Source organism: Kogia breviceps, chromosome 10 (genome assembly GCF_026419965.1).
Source record: "Kogia breviceps isolate mKogBre1 chromosome 10, mKogBre1 haplotype 1, whole genome shotgun sequence".
NCBI lineage: Eukaryota > Metazoa > Chordata > Mammalia > Artiodactyla > Physeteridae > Kogia > Kogia breviceps.
In genome coordinates, this window is record NC_081319.1 from 21,610,153 (window position 1) to 21,631,537 (window position 21,385).

The 21,385-nt window shown below is 40.6% G+C and overlaps 1 protein-coding gene across 2 annotated transcripts in view; it reads left to right on the top strand.

Annotated features, from left to right (window-relative positions):
- EOGT (EGF domain specific O-linked N-acetylglucosamine transferase) overlaps positions 1-21,385 on the top strand; it is a 29,316-nt gene that overhangs the window by 1,585 nt on the left and 6,346 nt on the right. The window contains exons 2-14 of one of the 2 annotated variants that reach the window (XM_067043685.1): positions 198-253; positions 1,352-1,575; positions 2,979-3,079; positions 3,680-3,788; positions 6,078-6,172; positions 6,517-6,621; positions 9,646-9,752; positions 12,459-12,562; positions 16,099-16,191; positions 16,540-16,611; positions 16,758-16,844; positions 17,359-17,427; positions 19,939-20,000. In XM_067043685.1, coding sequence (XP_066899786.1) covers positions 1,366-1,575; positions 2,979-3,079; positions 3,680-3,788; positions 6,078-6,172; positions 6,517-6,621; positions 9,646-9,752; positions 12,459-12,562; positions 16,099-16,191; positions 16,540-16,611; positions 16,758-16,844; positions 17,359-17,427; positions 19,939-20,000 — 1,214 coding nt within the window. In that variant the 5' untranslated portion in view covers positions 198-253; positions 1,352-1,365. The remainder of the gene's footprint in view (positions 1-197; positions 254-1,351; positions 1,576-2,978; positions 3,080-3,679; positions 3,789-6,077; positions 6,173-6,516; positions 6,622-9,645; positions 9,753-12,458; positions 12,563-16,098; positions 16,192-16,539; positions 16,612-16,757; positions 16,845-17,358; positions 17,428-19,938; positions 20,001-21,385) is intronic. The other variant, XM_059076272.2, reaches the window with a different exon arrangement.

Here is a 21,385-nt window from a genome sequence, read left to right on the forward strand (position 1 = left end):
GGTTATGACCTGCAACCTTGCTTTTAGCAGTATGTGTTTGTTAAGGCAAGGAAAGGGCACCTGAGCCAGGCCTTCGGCTTAAGGTGTGTCTCACTAAATTATCTTCTCTCTTAATATTTCCTTTAATTCAAAATATCATCTGGATGTGAAAGTCTGTTTTAACATCCTTTTAAGGTAATATGTTTCATTTCTGACAGATTTTAGATATCTGAAACATCACAACAGCTTCTTGGTGGTTCTCAGGATTAAAGAGGTAAATATTTTCATTATAATTAGAGTCACTGTGGCTATTAATATGTATTTTTAAATTTTGTGAAATTGCTATCAGCTCACGGTTGGATAAAAGTCCCAACTAAAAATATTAAGTCAGGTGACCTTTATAAGAAATTACAGTATACTCCTTAGGGTTACCTAAAAGAGCCACTGTGTTTCCCACTCTAGAGGGGAGAGGGATTTCTTCTTGGTGTCCCAACTGTTTAGTTATGATTACTTGGCCTTGAGACCTGAGGCCTGACTGAACATAGCAGTCTATTGCTAAAGGCTCCATCTTCATCGCGCATAGGCAGTGAAGACTGATTTTGAACGCTGCGTTTTCCGGTGTGCTCCAGTGACAGCAGACCCTGCTGGGGAGGGGCTCATGTGTACACGTTACCAGTATTTAACTCACAACAGCCCTATGGGGAAGGGTTATTCTGATTTCCATTTTACAGATGGAAAAGCTGAGACACAGAAAGATTAAATAACTTGCTCAAGGTCAAACAGCTTAGGCTGCAGCCACACTCAAACCTCAGTGGACTAGCTTCGAAGTCTATATGCTTAACCAGCATACTGTGCTGTGTATCACGTTACCTTACTTACTCAGACAGGGTCCTATCAAGGTCCTCCTCCCATCTTTGTAAATCAAGTATTATTAGAAAACAGCCCCCCTTTCCTCTAGCATAGCTATGGCTGCTTTCCTGATAAAGGCCCTGTTGAGGAGTTGTCTCAAACACTGCCTGGCCTGCAAACCCCGAAATATTTACTCCCTGGCCCTTTCCAGAAAAAGTTTGCTAGCCCTTGGTTTATTTGATTCACAGCCTTTGTCATCATCTGAAGTTATTTATTTGATTGTTTATGTCTACTGCACTAGCTTGTAAGCTCCATGAGAGCAGGGGTCCTTCCTGCTTTGTTCACCTCTGTATACCTAACTTCTAACACAGTGCCTGGCAGATAACAAGTGCACAATCAATATTTGTAGAGTAAAGGAACATTATTCAGTGAAATAATGTTCACTGTAATTGTGCTTAGCCCTTGACCCCTTTGGCTTTGAAAGGGTATGTCTTAATGAGGATGTTGTCAATTTGACCTTTAGGTTTGGAGGTTGCTATGTTCATGCTGCTTGTCTTTGGAGCATTGCTTCATGAAGTTCCCCTGAGTGGCCAAGACGAGGTTCCTCCCCAGGCTGATGGCATTCTGGGCGCCCCTCTGTTCAACTATGCCAGCCTCCGCCTGCCAGAAGAGCATATTCCCTTCTTTTTGCACAATAATAGGCATATTGCCATGGTCTGTGAGAAAGACTCGCATTGTCCTTATAAGGTAAATACTATTCTCTCCTTGTATATTTTTAAAAGGAAGCAATTTAGGCTGGTTCACTAGTTCCTCATTATAACTTGAACCTGAAAGTAGACTTCAGTCTCTTGGTTGTAACTGTGGGTCAATCAGTGTTTGTATTTCGTCTAATGCTTCTTAGTGACTCAACTTTGCTAAGAATTATGTCCCACCCGCAAGGGTGAGATTTCAGATCTAAATCACTAGTAAAATAAATAGGCAGTTTATACTATTTGTATACTCTGTAAATGAAGTGAATTCGATTTGATGCAGGAAAGAAGAATATCTAGTTAAAAGTAACTGGAGAATTTCACACCTCTCCTTTCTTAATCTGCACTTCAGAGGATCTCTCAGCACTTCATTTTGGTAATAACACCTCCACCTCTGTCTCCGAATAATTAAGACTATTACTGTGGCCTTCCTTCTGTTTTAGACTTGTTGGAAAGGTTTCAGATTGGAGCCCATTCAGACATCTCACGAGGCCTCCGGGATCAAAGCAGGGCATTGTGAGCTATTTCCTTTCCCATGGTGCTGGCACAGGAAGCATGCAGAGAGGCAGGGCTGGGAATCAGATCAGGACTGCTCCTGGGGCCTCGCAGAACAGCATCCTAAGCTCCCTGGCCGGCAGCAGCTGCTGTATCCCCCAAGGGCTGCAGAGCTGTGACTTCTTCCGGGATCTCTGCTGATCTCGATTGATGAGTGAAGCTGCTGATCCCTTCGGTTTAGTTGTGATTCTTCTGGTGATAGAAATTCCAATTTTTGTGACTCTCTAGGGACTGATTTTAGGATCAGTTTCCTCAGTGATTTCATTAAGCTACTTCGAGAAACTCCAATTCAGGGGAGGAGGTTAGGGGAGGGATGAAGTGGGAGGTTGGGGTCAGCAGATGTAAGCTTTTATATATAGAATGGATACAGAAGGTCCTCCTGTAGAGCACAGAGAACTATATTCAGTATCCTATGGTAAATCATCATGGAAAAGAATAAACTAAAAAAAGGATGTGGGTATATTTATATATGTATAATTGAATCACTTTGCTGTGTGGCAGTAATTAACACAACATTGTAAATCAACGATATTTCAATAAAATAATTAATTAATTCAGTTAAAAAACGGCAATTCAAATGATCTGTGGTAGTCCAGCGAAAACCCAGATCTTTGGTGAGAGGACAGACCTGGTGGGGGAGGGGTTGGTGATTAGGGATAATTGTTGTTAAGAAACTTGAGACTGCTTTTTTTAGAATTTACTTATTTCTATTACATGAATAAGTATTATAAAACATGCAGGTGAAAGTTCTATAAAGATTTGTTTTCCTCATGGAAAAAAATCTGAGTCCTCTGTAAATGTCAGAAGAAGGTAGACAAGTCTAACCATATACCTCTTATGTTCCAGAAACACTTAGAAAATTTAAAGTACTGCTGGGGTTATGAGAAATCCTGCAGACCAGAGTTCAGGTTTAGTTATCCTGTTTGCACCTACGTGGATATGGGATGGTAAGTTTCTGGATGGAATACCTCTTCCCCTGTACTTTGTCTCCTTTCTCTGCAGTGTATGCTGAGGCTCCAATCCCCAGCTAGGCTCTTTTGGTATTAGATAGTAATTCCTTTAGATATTAATTTGCTTACACAGTCATGAGTTCAACTTGACTGTCTCCCACTGGGACAGGAATATCTCTCATTTCCTCTGCCAGAGAGAGAAAACAGTATGGATCACAGAAAATATTTTCCCCCAGCATATGCTAAGAAGATAAATGGATGGTTTCTCTTGGTTCTGGAGAAGAGAGTTAAGTATAATCAGTATTTCCAACACACGCAAGGTTCACGGGGTAAAGAAGATACAGTAATTAACAGTTCATTGTCTTCAGTTCCAGATGATCCTAACTTCATACCTTTCCATTTTGTATTTTTATTATAAGGGAGTAAGTCTATAAATAACTTATTTTGGTTACTTCATGTAGTGAGGGATAGATGTTTAAATTATGATCGTTTACTTAAAAAAATAATGACTGACTTCTAGCAATTTAACACTTAGAAAATTTAAGGTCCAGAAAAAGTAAAAAGATGAATATCACAGAATTTTTTCTTTTCTAACAGGACGGACACTCTTGAATCAGCCCAGGAAATATTCTGGAAGCAAGCCGACTTTGGGTATTCTGGAGAGCGGCTGGAGGAACTCCATGTGCTCTGCCAGCCGAAGGGAATGGTGGGTGTTTAACGCCTTCATAAACGAGTGTGTTTATTCAGAAGCATCCGTAGTATTTATTTATTTATTCATTTATTTATTGAAGTGTAGTTGATGTACAATATTATATAAGTTACAGATGTACAATATAGTGATTCACATTCACACTTTTTTTTTGTTTGTTTTTGTTTTTTTTTTGTTTTTTTGCGGTACGCGGGCCTCTCACTGTTGTGGCCTCTCCCGCTGCGGAGCACAGGCTCCGGACGCGCAGGCTCAGCGGCCACGGCTCACAGGCCCAGCCGCTCCGCGGCACGTGGGATCCTCCCGGACCGGGGCACGAACCCGTGTCCCCTGCATCGGCAGGCGGACTCTCAACCGCTGCGCCACCAGGGAAGCCCCAACACATTCACACTTTTAAAAGTTATATTCCATTTTTAGTTATTATAAAATATTGGCTATATTCCCTGTGTTATACAAGATATCCTTATAGCTTATTTTATACATAATAATTTGTATCTCTTAATCCCCTACACTCATAGTGGTTAGATCATAATATAAAAACAATATAGATGACACTATGAAAGGAATCACTCACTCTCTGGTCCAGTGGCATTGGTAAAATCTGCCCTGCCTATCTGCTATACTGTTTGTGAGAATCAAGCCGGCAAACATACAGAAAAGCGTTTTGCAAGCTGCAAAGTGCTAACAAACACAGCATGGTGAGGGTGTATCACGTGTCCCAAACTACTTGCAAGGGCATTTATAAAGATGTACTTTATCAACCTATCTTCTTTAGTATATGTTGGAGGGAATAATTCTAAACCCAGAAATATTTTAATTGCCTCAAACTATGACAGTCTGATATATGTTTGAAAGGAGCACATGGCTTCCAACTGCTTTCAAAAACTGAATAGGGCTTCCCTAGTGGCGCAGTGGTTGAGAGTCCGCCTGCCGATGCAGGGGACACGGGTTCGTGCCCCGGTCCGGGAAGATCCCACGTGCCGCAGAGCGGCCGGGCCCGTGAGCCATGGCCGCTGAGCCTGCGCGGCCGGAGCCTGTGCTCCGCAACGGGAGAGGCCACGGCAGTGAGAGGCCCGCGTACTGCAAAAAACAAAACAAAACAAAAAACTGAATAGATGCTGCATAGTGCTTTTGGAGGGTGTCGCGTGAAGGGACTTCAAGCGATTCTAGCAAGGTGGCTGAACCGGAAGATGGAGGCAAGGTGTTAACCTGCACTGCTGAGGGGTGTCATTAACAGACGACGTTTTACACTTTGGCTGGAGTTTAGCTGTTCATGTGGAAAGGGTAGGGAAGGGCCCCATCTCCACCTCGCACACCTCTTCCAAGGCGGTTTGCAGAATGTTTTCCTCACCAAGATCTGCCTTGTTAGGTTTTATGCTATCAGGGTATGACCCCTTACTAACTCCAGATCCCAAAACACCATTCAGGGAATTTCCCTGGTGGCACAGTGGTTAAGAATCCGCCTTCCAGTGCAGGGGGCACAGGTTCAAACCCTGGTCCGGGAAGATCCCACAGGCCACGGAGCAGCTAAGCCCGTGAGCCACAGCTACTGAAGCCCGCAAGTCTAGAGCCCGTGCTCCGCAACAAGAGAAGCCACCGCAGTGAGAAGCCCACGCACCGCAACGAAGGGTAGCCTCCGCTTGCCGCAACTAGAGAAAGCCCGCGCCACGACGAAGACCCAATGCAGCCAAAAAGAAAAATAAATAAATTTGTAAAAAAAAAAAAAAAAAAACATAGAAAAACTCCTTTACTTCAGTGAGTTAGAAAACATGGCTCTCACGCTGCTGTGGAGACAGAGACTCCCACAGGTTTTAAGGTTTGCAGAAAGTACCTCTAATTCAAATTGGCAAACTGCCCTTCCTGCCTTGCATTTTAATGACTCTGACGTGTGCAATTCTTCCTTGTTTCCTTTGGCTGGTCTTTGGAAAATGCTTTTTCACATAGCTGTGAGGTTAGTGAGGGTTCTGAGTGCATTATGTTTTTTCCAGGTGGGTGAAATGAACCACAAATACAGCTGCTGACTCTCTAAAGGTTGAAGGTGATAGAACATTTAAGGGTGCATCATAGTTACCTAAAAGTGTGCAAAGTGGTAAAAGTATTCTTGGCCAGTGCCTGCCGGGGAAAAGAATCCTTAAACAGAAGTGGTCATCGGGAAGCGCTTTTCATCACATCGTGTGGTTGGAACCTGAAGGCAACATGCTGTCAGCATGATGTCAAGCGAGTCCGGTCTGTCCTGGAATTGTTAATCATGGCAGTTATTTTTTTTCTTATTTCTCAACCTTATTTCAGAACGACTCAAGTTTAGTGTGTTCCCGTTACCTTCAGTACTGCAGAGCGACCAATCTCTACCTTGATTTAAGAAACGTCAAGAGAAACCACGACAGGTACTTCAGTGGGGGATGTTAAAATCGAAGGGAGATCCTGAAATATTTGCAAGCCTTGGATTTGCTTCCTCATCATATGGTGATGAGGTAGGGAAATAGGGGGAGGGGATGGATGACCCTCACTGGTCATAATGAGTTGATCGTCATGAAACTGGGTGACGGGTACATTAGATTCCTTATACCGTTTTGCTACTTTTGTGTATGTTTGAAATAGTCTATTATAAAGAGTTAACTTCTAGTGAAAAACTGATTTTGGAAATTGGCAAACCACCTTCGTTACAACCCACGTGTCTGAGTCATGAAAAAATTTTCCAAGCTTAACTTAATTCTTTGTTGTACACCAGATTTAAGGAAGATTTTTTCCAGAGCGGGGAAATTGGAGGACACTGTAAACTTGACATTCGTATGTTGATGTCTCAAGGCCAGCGCAAAAGCCCTCTGCAGTCTTGGTAAGATTTTTTTTTTTGGAAAATATGTTTCTGGAATATTTGTCTTTATTATCGGCATTTGCAGATTTTGGTAGGGACTCTCAAATGGAAAATGTTACTCCCTTTGTAGATAATTTGGCCTGAGCTTCTGGGGAGTGGTGGCTCCAGAGTGAATCATCAGTTGTATCTGAATTAAATATATATTTATAAAATGTTAGGAAGTATGATATAGTACTTACTATTTGCTAATGAAAGAATAAAGTTCAAAACTGAATTTTTTTAACTCCTCATAATTTCTGCATGTGTTTTGGGGAACATTTTAAAAAATATACATTTATTGAAGTACATACCAAGCATATAGAGAAATGTACAGTTTGGATTATGAAAAAGTGAACCCACTTGAGTAACTCTTACCTGGGTCAAAAATAGACCATCATCCACCCAGGCTCCCTCCCAGACACAATCCCCATCCTCCTTTCCAAAGGTAAACACTACCCTGACTTTAAGCACCTTTGAGAAGCTTTTTGAACTTTATATAAAGATTGGAGAACACATTTTGATTTAAAACATTTTGAATACTAAACTAGTTCTATCAAGAAATTTACCATCTCTAGATATTAAAGAATTAGGGTACTTTAAAAAGCTTTTTATTTTAAGATCACTTGAGATTTGTAGACGTTTAAAAACAGTTTAAAGATGGTACAAGAAGTTTAAAATTAGTACAAGGAGTTTCCATTGTACCCTTACCCCAGCTTCCTCTAGTGATAACATCTTACATAACCATAGCACAACGATCCAAACCAGGAAACTGACATTCGTACAATATTATTAACTAAACACATTTGGATTTCATCAATGCTTGCATGCATTCTTTATTTTTTAGGGAGATGCATAGCTCTATAAAATTTATATCATATGCTTAGGTACATGTAACCACTATTACAATCACGCTACAGAACTGTTCTGTCATCCTAGAAATCGTCATGTTCCCCTTTACAGTCTCACAGGACACTCATATAATGTTCATTTTTTTCTTTTTATTGAGGTATTGTTGATGTACAATATTATATAAGTTTCAGGTATATAACATAGGGATTCACAATTTTTAAAGGTTGTACTCCATTCATAGGTACTATAAAATACTGGCTGTATTCCCTCTGTTGTGCAGTATATCCCTGTAGCTTATTTATTTTATACCTAATTGTTTGAACCTCTTCATCCCCTACCCCTGTCTTGCACCTCCGCAATTCCCTCTCCCCGTTGGTAACTGCTGCACCAATTTATATTCCCAGCAGCGGTGTATGAAGGTTCCGTTTTCTCCACATCCTTGCCAACATTTGTTATTTGTGTTCTTTTTGATGATAGATATTCTGACAGGTGTGGTTTTGCTTTGCATTTCCCTGATGATTAGCGATGTTGAGCATCTTTTCATGTGCCTGTTGGCTCTCTGCATGTCTTCTTTGGAAAAATGTCTACTCAGTTCTTTTGCCCATCTTTTAATGGAGTTTTTTTTTTTTTTTTTTTTTTGCGGTACGCGGGCCTCTCACTGCCGTGGCCTCTCCCGCTGCGGAGCACAGGCTCCGGACGCGCAGGCCCAGCGGCCATGGCCCATCGGCCCAGCAGCTCTGCGGCATGTGGGATCCTCCCGTACCGGGGCACGAACCCGCGTCCCCTGCATGGGCAGGCGGACTCTCAACCACTGCGCCACCAGGGAAGCCCAGGTTGTTTGTTTTTTTGATGTAGAATTGTATGAGCTCTTTATATATTTTGGATATTAACCTCTTATCTGTCATATCATTTGCAAATATAGTCTCCCATTCTGTAGGTTGTATTTTCATTCCGTCGACTGTTTCCTTTGCTTACAACTGCTTTTAAGTTTACTTAGGTCCTGGGACTTCCCTCTCAGTCCAGTGGTTAAGACTCCGTGCTTCCACTGCAGGGGACATGGGTTTGATTCCTGGTCAGGGAACTGAGTTCCCACATGCCGTGCCACTTGGAGTGGCCAAAAAAAAAAAAAAAAAAAGTTTACTTAGGTCCATTTGTTTATTTTTGCTTTTATTTCCTTTGCTTTAGGAAACAGATCAAAAAATATTGCTATGATTTATGTCAAAGAGAGTTCAATTTTGAGGTCAAACATTCGTGCTAAGTAAACCATTCAGGATAACAGTGTATCAGTTTAGTCTCTGCAAAGCAGGATCTTACTTGACTTAACAGACTTTTGCAGTAGGAGTTCCTGTTTTCTCGTGGGCATCTTGATTCCTAGCACACTTTGATATCTGAGATCCAGAATAAAGGTTTGATATTTGCTTCCCACTACCTTCTGATATCATGATAGTTCCCTAGGGTGTGTTTGTATTAGTTACTGCTGTATAATAGATTACTCAGACACTTAGCAGCTTAAAACGGTAAACATTTATTACCTCACACACATATGTGTGTTTTAAAAGGCTCTGTTTGATTTTTGTCTTACCTCAGACACCGTCTCAAAGATGAAGGGTTACAGCGATCTTTAGGTTAACTTGTGATTGTCTTCTTTTGTATGGAAGAAAATTGTACCAAGTGGCTTCCAAAGTTGTTGTCCGAGAAACAGACTTTCGTTTCCTCTGGGAAGCATAGCTGTCTTGCTGTTTTTTTCTAGGCACTTGGTAATTCTAGGAATGCCATGTTTCTCAGAATCCAAGAAGGTTCTCTGGGTCAGTGTTAACTTCTGAGCCTCGTCAGACTGCAAGAAACCTTTTTAAATCTTCCCACTTTACTGGTAGAGTTTTTTGGTCAACTCTATGTGTAAATTTTTTCTTTGTTAGCCAAGTTCCCAGTTGGTCTTGCACATTAGGCTGAAATTTAAAATCGTTTTTGCTTTTTGTCACAACATTAAAATCGATAGCAAGTTACATAAATGTTAGTAAGTTTGAGAAGTTCCACACGTCTTTATAAGAGTGTTTTCTAGAAATAAAATCTGCTTAATGAACAGATCCTAAGTTACAAGGTTTCAGTAGGAAGTCCAGGAGGATCCCTTTGAAAGTATGTCTTGATTCTTAATTCCAGGTTTGCTGAGCTGCAAAGCTATACTCAGCTCAACTTCAGACCAGTAGAAGATGCTAAGTGTGACATTGTTATTGAGAAACCAACCTACTTCATGAAATTAGATGCAGGTGAGAAGTTAATTTGTCTGTTATTTATTTATTGGTTAATGTGGTTTTGTTCCTTTTTTTGATATATGTATTCCTACAATTTGGGGGCAAGCAATGTGACATTAACCAATGGATTTGCTTTTTGCTTTCTTCTTGTGAAGAAGTGAACTAATTTGAACTTCCCACTGTTTTATATTTTTGGCATGCTAGAAGAAACTTTCACATTGATATCAAATGACTCAATCAAAATCAAAAGATGAGAGGAGAAAGACTGGGTACCCCCTTTGTAACTATATTTACCTCATGTGGTTTCTCTAATTGCTTGATTTAGCTTGTGCTTCAGTAGAACTCTTTAAAAATTAAAAGCCATGTATATAGTGTAGGTGGGAAAGGAAGGCCCATGACCTCTTCTGGCAAACTTTCTGGTATCATCTCCATGACTAAAGTTAACTTCAAATTCTTTTGGAAGTTAGCTCTGCCATATATTCTTGAAAAAAAGGTTAAAATTATTTTCCTACTTAAGGTTATAGCTTCTTATTCTCCACATGCAAGCACAGCTTTTGCTTTGTGAACTCGTTGCCCTGGAGGGGAGTAACACAAATCGTACTCTGTTGTCTCTCTCATTACAAGAGATGGAGGTTTCTATGCCACACCACGTCCAAATTCAGGAGAGGCTGGGCTCAAGGTGAAATATAGACAGCCGCTTGTCACAAATATTTCAGAATTCCTCTAATTTATTGATCATATTTTTAATGTGCTCTGCCCTCTGAAGTCCTAAGTGTTATATTACAAAGTATGAGGTTCAGAAATCAGACAAGTTTAGATTTTGGAAATGAGAGCAGGTAAAACTGCTGTGTTCAAGGTGCTGACTCATTTTAAAAATATGCAGATTAAAATGGGGCAAAGAAAACACTGATCTGCCTGAAAAAGAGTTGAACATGTGCGAACAGTTAAATTTATGTAGCTACTTATGCAATAAAGGATGTAAAGTAGGAATAATAGGCCAGGGTAGACGTGTGTCATTTCTTTCCTGTATTCTTTTTTTTTTTTTTCTTTCCTGTATTCTTAACTCTGCCTTTTTCTTCTACCTTATGCTGTCATCCAGCATTCCTTTTCATATCAACTCTTACCTTGAGAGAATGAGTATTCCGCAGAACAAGACTCATTTGGGGCCCATTTCTTGAGGACAGAGCCTGCGTTTTCTCTTTTATAAATCCTCCTGGTACCAAGTGCTATTTCGTGCATTCAGCATCCCTCAATAAATGTTATAAACTTGCTGAACGATTCACGAGAGAGCTAACGTGTGCTGTGTGCTAACCTGGGAAAAGGGGATGGGTTGCCATAGAACTTTCTTTTTCTTATTTATTTGAAAATATGCTCTTTGGCAAGATTTTTCTGGGTGAAAGAAGAAAGTCCCTCTAAACATTCATCTAAGGTACCAGTCTAAAAAGAATGGAGTATTTTTTTCCTTTTTCTTGTCTTTGTTGAGATATAATTGACATCCAGCACTTTATACATTAAAGGTTAAAGGTGTATAGCATAATGACCTAATTTTCATAAATGGAGTCCTTTTTACTCTTATTTTCTGGCACACAACATTATTATTCGCTGTAGGAATGAAGTCAGAATATTTTATGATTTCTGCTTTTGAGAGTCACTGTTTTTCTTTTAATCGACATTTTCCCTTCTTTAAAGTGCATATTTTAAATGTTAGTTCTTGGAATTTTATCCAATTTAAATTTGTACATTTCCAGGTTGAATTCTGGGTCCTCCATACCTAAGTGGAGAGAGAAAGAGAAAGGGGAGAGAGAGAGGGCAGAAGACAGAGAGAGAGAGAGAGAGAGAGAGAGAGAGAGAGAGAGAGAGAGAGAGAGAGAGACTGAGAAAGAGAAAGAGAGAGAGAGAGAGAGGTTGAGAAAATGTCCAGTTTCTTATGAATGCTGGACTTAGGAACTTAAAAATAGCAGTACTGCCCTCCCCTTTCCTCTGACCCAGCGGGATCCAGCGGGTAAGTTTTCACTTTGTGCCAGGTGCTGGGGTGGGTACTTTAGGTACATTACCTAAAAGCTGGCACCTAAGTATAGATTTCCTATTTCTGGTAGGAAAGCTAAAGCTTTGGAATCTACAAACTTGCCTGAGTACCCGCTCATAATTCGACTCAGTTCTTCTGACTCCAGAGTTTATGCTCTTTTAATTAGGACATGAGACATTCAGCTCTTTTCAATGATGGTTGGTTAATGTTTTCCCAAGAAGCAATATAAGTAGTGGTTAAATAGGAGAAAAAGAGACAGGAATGAAAAATACCAAAATGTTAATAGTTGCCATCATTGTCAATACTTCCGTGACGACCAGGTGTCAATTGATTTAAAAACAATAAATGATCATAAAAATAGTGATCAGTCTTCACGGTTCTAGTTCTACCCCATATTGAGTTAAATAGGCTTCTGTTATTTTTTCTGGGAACGTAATGATCATTTGTTTCTTAGTGTATATGGGAAAATTTATTTCTAATTTCCAATTTGAAAGTGAATTTTTGAACACAGTCATTCTGTCAACTGAGAACTACCTGTGTACTGACCATTTTAGGTTTGGAAAAACTCTTAATTTTCCCCCCACTGGTTTCAGCTAAAAGTCTATCATACTATAAGTAGATGGGGTAGAATAAAAATCGTGTAATCATTTGTTCTTTGGGGTTAATTAACATGGATTTCTTTTTTCCAATCCTAGGTGTTAACATGTATCACCACTTCTGTGATTTCATCAATCTTTATATTACTCAGCACATTAATAATTCCTTCAGCACAGATGTGCACGTTGTGATGTGGGACACAGTAAGTAAAAATAGGCTCTCTGCTTCAGCGCTGTCTTTGCCTTGCTCAATACCTGTGTGACTCTGATCTTGTGTAGTGGAATTTTCTAAGACACACACATTTACATATACTCATGTACACACATACATCCATGTGTGTGCAGTTGTGTGTGAATGCCTCTGTGTGGCTGAATTTACACGTAGGCATAATATATGGGCAGATACGGTGTATACATATACCTTTATTCCTGGAATTTTAGAATGAGGTTGTAGAAGATTTCTTTCCCCCTTTGGGCAGGTGGAGCTCAAGTTTTCTCTGAGATGGGCATAAAAGACTGTCATTCACTTAACTTCCGTGACTCCCCACATGACCCATGAGAGGAGAGCTTGCCTCTGTTTACAGTTTGGCCTCTTGTAATTACCATCCGTTTTGCTTCATTGCAGCTTCCTTGTTATTTCCTGCTTTATGCCAGGTCGTGCCATGTGTATCTGCACATAAATACACATGTTGAATCCCACCTGCTGTGGGCTTATTTGGTTTTAGTGCAGTCTTTTCTTCCTTCCTCTCTTTCTTCTTTTTTTTGCGGTACGCGGGTCTCTCACTGTTGTGGCCTCTCCCGTTGCGGAGCACAGGCTCCGGACGCGCAGGCTCAGCGGCCGTGGCTCACGTGACCAGCCGCTCCGTGGCACCTGGGATCTTCCCGGACCGGGGCACGAACCCGCGTCCCCTGCATCGGCAGGCGGACTCTCAACCACTGCCCCACCGGGGAAGCCCAATTGCCATTTTTAATTATGCAAATAAGACCAGGTTATAATGAGTTCAAACAACACAGAAGTATGTAAAGTTAAAAAAAAATTCTCCTTTGTCTTCTCCAATTCCATTTCCCTTGAAGGTAACTGCGGTTAACATGTGTGAGCGTCTGTTGGGAGACTTTATTTTACTAAGTGTAAATATATCCTTTTACAACATTTAGGGAAGGATTTATATAAGGATATATATATTATATAAAATTTGTATAAGGATATGTTTATATCCTTAGAGAAGATAAAATATGTTCTCTTATATTGCTAACTTAATATTATATGATGGGCCTCTTTCCAAGTGAGCACATTTAGGTTTATGATTTCTTTAGTGGTTGCATGCTATTCCATTTGTTGCGTGTCATGGACGTTTGGTGGAAGCCTTAATGTGTGTATTTACCTCTGTCCCCACCCTGATCACATTTAATTTGTTTCCAGTTCTTTGCTCTTTACGGAAATGCTGTCCTGAACATCCTTTTCATATACATATGTCTTTACATAGTCATCCTAGCATTTCTGCAGGGCAGATTCCTATAACTGGAATTTCTAAGTCATAGGTTGTTCAAGTTTGAGATATACACAGCAGGAAATTTTATGTCACCTTTAAGAATATCCAGATATTCTTCATCATAAGACTGGAAAACCCCTCCTTCCCCTGTGGCAGGTAATTTGAATTTCAGGGACTTCTAGAGAAGAAGCTTCTAGAGGTGGTTATTACTGAATACTACATGATTTCTCTGAAAAGGGACCAGTCAGGATTACTTTATTTTATTATTAAATTTTCCTTTCAAAGCTATCTTATTTTATCCCAAGTATTTTTTCTCAGGAAACTGTCTAGAATCACTTCTTTTAATTGTCCTTTATTTATTATTGAACCCAAACTGGGACATTCAATTTTTGATGGTGTTGAGAAGGGCCTTTATTAGAACAGCACTGGAGAAACATCGAAGGAAAGAATTTTTATTTTTTATCACCACATCTAACAGTTCTCAATAACTTTGAAATAACTCTAATATGTGCAACATAAAATTTTCAAAATCTGAAAAAAAAGAATGCTATAAAGATAAAAAGACATGAACATAATGAACATCATGTATAACCAACTGTAGACCTTGAATGTAACCCTACAATACGTATTTCTTACTTCTTTTGGCTGAATTTTTCCATCTAAGTTCTACCATTTCGAAATGAATTGACCTCCTTCCTTCAGCTGACGGAGCACGTAATTAATTTCTACTTTTCAACAATGAAATGCATTTGGTAAATGTACCAGAAAAAACTGGTTCTCATCGAAAGTCAACTGCCATATAGAGGTTACAAGCATGGAGTCTGGAACCAAAGAGGCTGGATTTAATCCCAGCCCTATAAACGCAGCAGTTCTACAGCTGAGGCAAATTACTTAAACTTTGTCTCAGTTTCCTCATCTGTAAAATGGGGATAATGGTATTCCCTCGCTCATTATGTTAGTGGGGTGATTTAATGTGTTAATAATGTCAAGTTCTTAGAACAGTCCCTGAGATGTAGGAAGTATGCAAGGTACTATTAATATTATTTTTATTGGGACTTCTCTGGTGGCACAGTGGTTAAGAATCCGACGGGTTTGAGCCCTGGTCTGGGAAGATCCCACATGCCGTGGAGCTACAGAGTCCCTGCACCACAACTACTGAGCCTGTGCTCTAGAGCCCGTGAGCCACAACTACTGAAGCCTGTGTGCCTAGAGCCCCGTGATCCGCAACAAGAGAAGCCACCGAAATGAGAAGCCCACGCCCCGCAACGAAGAGTAGCCCCTGCTTGCTGCAACTAGAGAAAACCCATGTGCAGCAACGAAAACCCAACGCAGCCAATAAATAAATACATTTAAAAAGTATATTATTACTATTATTACTCATTAGTGTCAATGGGGAATTATGTTACTCATTAATCAATAGGGACATCATTTCCTAGAGTTACATTATGTGTTTTTTTAAATAAACTTACAAAGGGTCTAATCAGTTTTTTTGTTTTTTTAAAATTAATTAATTAGTTAATTAATTTATTTATTTTTGGCTGTGTTGTATCTTCGTTTCTGTGCGAGGGCTTTCTCTAGTTGCAGCAAGCGGGGGCCACTCTTCATTGCAGTGCGTGGGCCTCTCACTATCGCAGCCTCTGGAGCACAGGCTCCAGACGCGCAGGCTCAGTAGTTGTGGCTCACGGGCCTAGTTGCTCCACAGCATATGGGATCTTGCCAGACCAGGGCTCGAACCCGTGTCCCCTGCATCAGCAGGCAGATTCTCAACCACTTCGCCACCAGGGAAGCCCCCATTATGTTTTTAATGTTAAAACTTTCAGGCATTTTCTTGCTCTCAGATTTCTTTCCAAAAGCGTATTCTGTTTGCTCTGATGGGGTTTGCTCCCTGAGCATATCACAGTGTGTACAAAAGGTGGTGTACATATGTGTTGTGTGTATCTGTGATTTGGATAGAAAATTCACGGGGGGGAAAAAACCCCACAATGACTGCAATTTTAAGGACACGAGAATAAAAAGGGCTAGGATGGAAAACTAAGATTATAATTGTGGTGATTATTTCTGATGATATTATATCAGATTAGGGATTTGCTCAGGCCCAAGATGAAAATCCATTTTTTTTCCTATGGATTTTATAAGCTTATTTCGGATTGCTGGTTCTTAATACTAAGAAGCTAATTCAGGTATTTTCTCACATTTTTGAAAAGCCAAGTTTAGCCAAATTCCCTAACTTATTTTGTTTCCATTTTCAGAGCTCCTATGGATATGGTGACCTGTTCTCCGATACATGGAAAGCATTTACTGATTATGATGTTATACATTTGAAAACTTATGATTCCAAAAGGGTACTGGAAACTTTACTGAAATGTCTGTAGATAACTGTCATTACAGATGACTCACTCATCAAATAAATATTTAATCTGAGTTTCTATGAGCTATTACCATTGATTTCTAACTCAGTTTCTTTTGTAATAACTAGAATCATCATGGTTATTAACCATGTAGCTTTTAAAACCTTTTGTTCATAGCTTTTCCAAGAATATGAATTTCCCTTGAGTGAAATAATTTGCTATGCAAAATATTTTGATGCAAAATAGAGATTAATTACATTTTTTCCTGTAATTATTAGTGCTGTTTTGGTGTGAAAGGTGCAAACTGTGTTCTCTTACCTTTTAAAATATCTTCATTCTTAGGTATGTTTTAAAGAAGCTATTTTTTCCTTACTCCCCCGGATGAGATACGGGCTGTTCTATAATACCCCTCTGGTAAGCATGTCATCTGTGGTTAACATTCCTATTCAGAGAATTTATTCTTGATGGATTTTAAGGTAACACTTACATATAACTTGAGAATATCTTAAATAGTAATGAAGATATTATTCATTGTAATAGGAAATATTTTTTAATTTTAGATATCTGGCTGTCAAAATACCGGATTATTCCGGGCATTTTCCCAGCATGTACTACACAGACTGAACATCACACAAGAGGGTCCCAAGGTAATGATTACATTATGGGTTCTGAGGTGGTCTTGACTTCTCACCCCGAATAAAAATCAATGCCAGCTTTGCAGAAAAAGGAGATTATCAGCAGTGTTTTCTGGGTTGTTTTCTGACCTGGAGTGATTTGAAATCAGATGTCAACAACCGAGGAAATTTTGATAAACTAAGAGATAGTGGAAGAATGTGGTTTTTTCCTCTTTTTCTTTTCCTTTTCTTTTCCCTATATCTCTCCATCCTTCCCCCAAAGCCTACCCAGCCCACATAAACTCTGCCCCCAAATTCACCCAACCAACCAAAAAGAAGTAGTGTAATGAACGGGTTTTGCCTTCTGTAGCTAAAGTGGATGCACTTTTATCCCCTGAGAGAACTGTGAAGAAACCAGGCTGAAAAAAAAAAAAGTTTCATAAAGGTGTCCTTATTGAGTTTCATCTCTCAGTGAAAATCACATTTTAAGTTCAGCTGTTCATTTATCTGTCCAGGCATACACAGCATTATTTTGCCTTTTCCACAGGATGGAAAAATTCGAGTCACCATTCTCGCACGGAGCACGGAATACCGGAAAATACTCAACCAAAATGAGGTTAGTTTTCGGGATGCATTTTTAAGAGCGTCATGTTGAATTTCACTTCCTGTGACTGATGTGCTTTATTTTTTTCGCATCATACTAAATGCTTTGACTTGAAATTATTAGCTTTTAGAAAAGTCTGACGGCTGTGCCCAGTTTATTTATTGGCTTTCTACTGGAAGTCATCAAACCATCCATTGCTGAATGAGCTTTGCCTTACTGTAGACGTTCATGGGCGCCACCTCAGTGTGGAAACAGAGACAAAACTGCCTGAGTGCTTTCTTTGCTGCCACAGATTGCCAAACTTTTTGTCTCTGGGCAAACTAGCAGCAAAACAATGGGAGAGTATCTCTGGGGAGACGGCTGATGGACTGTGGCAGGACTGTGGCATCCAGCAGCAGATTAAGTTGGAAAAGTCTCCATCCTTTTCATGGGTGTCTTAGAAACTGTTCACCTCTTAGCCTTCCTGACTCATTTCAACAACATCAATTCATAAATCGTACTTAATCTCAAGGAGATCACCATGGAAGCCTCCCTACAACAGCATGACTGGACAATGTCCTTGCAATAGTAAGGTTTACTCGAATGTGGATGGCCTCTAGAAGCTGGAAAAGGCAAGGATTCTCCCCTAGAGACTCCAGAAGGGGTGCAGCTCTGCCTACACCTTGATTTCATCCTAGGGAGGCTTCTATCTCATTGTGTAGGACTTCTATCTAACAGAACCATAAGAGGATAAATTGTGCTGTTTTAAGATGATAAGTAATTTGTCACAGCAGCAAATGGAAAATGAAGACACAGAGAGAGAGATGAAACTGACTTATTCATTTGTAAATCACTCTGGCTGCAAGAGTAGGAGTGGGGAGATTGATTAAGAGCTGTTGCCCCGATAAGAGTTTAGATGAAGGGGTTGACAGCAGGGATGACAAAATAAGTGGTTTCAGGATACATCTTGGAGATAAAGCCTACGATACTTATTGTGGGAATGTACGGTTACAGCCTCAGGTACGGCCAGGAGAGGTAGTGAGAACCAAGCGTGAACTCCTGGGCTTTTAGCTTAAGCAGTTCAGCGGACTTGAGATGGGAAGGAAATTGGGGGGCAGGTTTTGATGGGTAAAATGTTTCACACAGATTAATTTCGATGCCTAACAGGATGATCCAAATTATGTACTTAGCATCTCTTCTCGAGATGCATATGGATTATGGAGGACATGAACGTATGGTGTAACGAGGCATTGATTGTGAGCCATGTGGATGGGAGAAATGATCAGTGTATGTATGTGTGTTTTAAACACCTGGAAATAAAAGGATCAAGTAATGCAGTGTTGGGGAAGACAGGTGAGAAGCCTCATTAGCAGGCAGATCAAGAGTATATATTGATAGACGTAACAGGTGTTGGCTGCAGTTAGGTCCCAAGTAGATTGCTATGTGCTCCCCTCACCTGTACTGAAACTTTCCCAGCAAACCGCAAAGATAGGTATTTTATTATTATTCTCTATTCTGGACAAGGACACTGAGGCTTATAGGTTAAAAATCATGCCCAAGGCCACCCAGCTAATGAGCAGAGTAATGGGGGGTGAGCCAAGTTCGTCAGGGTCTGAGCCTGCGTCTTCAGCAGAGCGCTCCGCTGCTCGAACCCAATTTGACCTTGGAGGAGGCCGACCCACCTTGCCTCCCAGTCCATCGGGAAGGGGCAGGCTGAGGAACAGCATCAGCTGCTGGAAAGAAGCCCAGTGGAAGGGTAGCATCAGTGGGTGCTACACTGCAGCCATCGACGTTTTCCGATCCAGCCCCGCAGATCGCCCAGATGCAACTGGCTGCTTTTCTCCCAGAACTGGCGTCTCTTGGAGAGGCAGCTCCCAGGCAGAGAAGAAAGCACCTTTCTCTTTTCCTTGACTCGTGAATAGATAGCAAAACCCAGATGCTCTCATTAAAAGATGGTTCATGCAATCCTGCCCTACTTCAAGATTAGAATTGTGAAGGGACATCGAGAACCATGACGATGCATTTGATGATCGATTAATCGTGCTTAGTTGTTTTCTCTTCGCGAAAAGTATAGTTGTTTTCCTGCGTAGAGATGTTGAAAATGTTTTTCTGCCCGGAATTTAGTATTTTCGGTGGATGAGGTTCCAGAGCATTAGAGGTTTGTCTGAAATGAGGTAATGGGTAGGAAGAAAATTCTGGAACAAAGTAGGTACCCAACGAATATATGTTGAAAGTTGAGGGACTAACTGTTGGAATAACAATAGCTAACACTTCATGTGCGTCTATGTCAAGCCCTTTGCTCTTACGAATTGTCACCCCGCAGCCTCATGGCAACTCAGAGCAGCGCAATTTTAGGGCCTCCCTAAGATGCAGGCGTGGAGACTGCACTTGAACTCAGTTAAGGGTTAAACACAATAGACCTGAAGGATATTTAACGCTTGAAAAATATTTTATATGAAAAATAAAAATTTGGAGACTCCAAGGTAAGTAAAACAGAAGAGAAGGAAGGAAAAGAAATTCTAAAGTTTTCTCTTACTTTCCCAGCTTGTAAATGCACTGAAAACGGTATCTACATTTGAGGTCCAGATTGTCGATTATAAGTATAAGTAAGTAATAACGCACTCTTGGGCAGACACTGTCGTCTTTGGCTTCGATGAGTTAATGGGGGAGAGGAAGGACTTTGCGAAGGGGAGTTGTTGGCGCCTGTAGACCTGGAAGGGACAAGCGGACGCCATCGGTGAATGAAATGGGTAGGTGAGGACCCCGGGCATAGGGGGCGGAAGCTCTTCAGCTGTGAGGGGCCCGATGTTGCCGCACCATCCCTTTTTTAAAGAGAAGTGATGAATCCTGATTTTCATTAGAAATTTCTGAATTTCTAAAAGTCGGCAACTAATTCCGAATTTTAAAAAATGTTGTAGGCTTCATTTGCCTGCTAGCTGCTGGGTTTCCACTTCTGACCTACAGTTATGGGAATAATTAAGGGAATAATTTGAGGTTCATCAAATAATATGAGGTTTCTAAAAATCTTTTCAAATATTTACCTTTCTTTTAAAATTCTGATACAAGTAAACAACTTGGAAAGACTGTGCCTACCATTTACTGTCTAGGTAACCCGTGTTGACATGAAAACAATAATACTGTAAAGATAATACATGTTCCTGGTAGAAAAGTGTAGAAACATGTTCTCTCAAGCAGTATAGAAAAGTTCCAAAGGAAAGTGAAAACTTTTCTCTCCCTCCTTTGCCCACCCACAATCACAGTCTTGTTTTCCAAACAGTTTTCTTCTATGTAAAAAAAAAAAAAAAAGTACACATATACCAGCATAGGGTACCTGACACAGCTAGGTTTAAACTTATTGGTAAGTGTGGGAGTTTCACACCTCATTCATTATACATTTGTTCATTGATACAGCACATCTTTATCAGGTACCTACCATGGGCCGGTCACCAGGCTTCGCAGTAGGAATGCAGTTATGGAGGACGCATGGGTCTTGTCTCGAGGACCTCAGACGCTGAATATGAATAAATAGCAGTTGCAAGAACAGCTGTCATTTATTGAGATATACTCTTATGCTTCCCTAGCTCTGTCTCATCTCCCTCTTCTGAGAGTCTTGTGAGGTTGGCGAAGCTATTCCTATTGGACGGGTGACACTTCGCCACGGTGACTCCCCTCATTGCCACCTGAGGAAAAATGTGGAGGTAGAAGAGGGCCCAGGGTCAACAGGAAAGAACTGGGGGGGGGGGTCGCATCTGAGGCTCTGTCGTTGACTGGCTTTGAAGAATACGTAGGCGTTTCCCAGATGAAGGAAGAGTGACAAGGAAATTCAGACCCTGCCCCTCTGAGGGACACAGTAGGAACCTAACGGCATCGAGGTTTGTGAATCCTGATCTTCGGGCCTTTACCAGAGATAAGAACTCCATGGGTGCATTCCCCCGGACGAATGCCCCTCCTTGCCTCGGTATCGGTTGGCATTGCTGGGGAAACTGAGGCA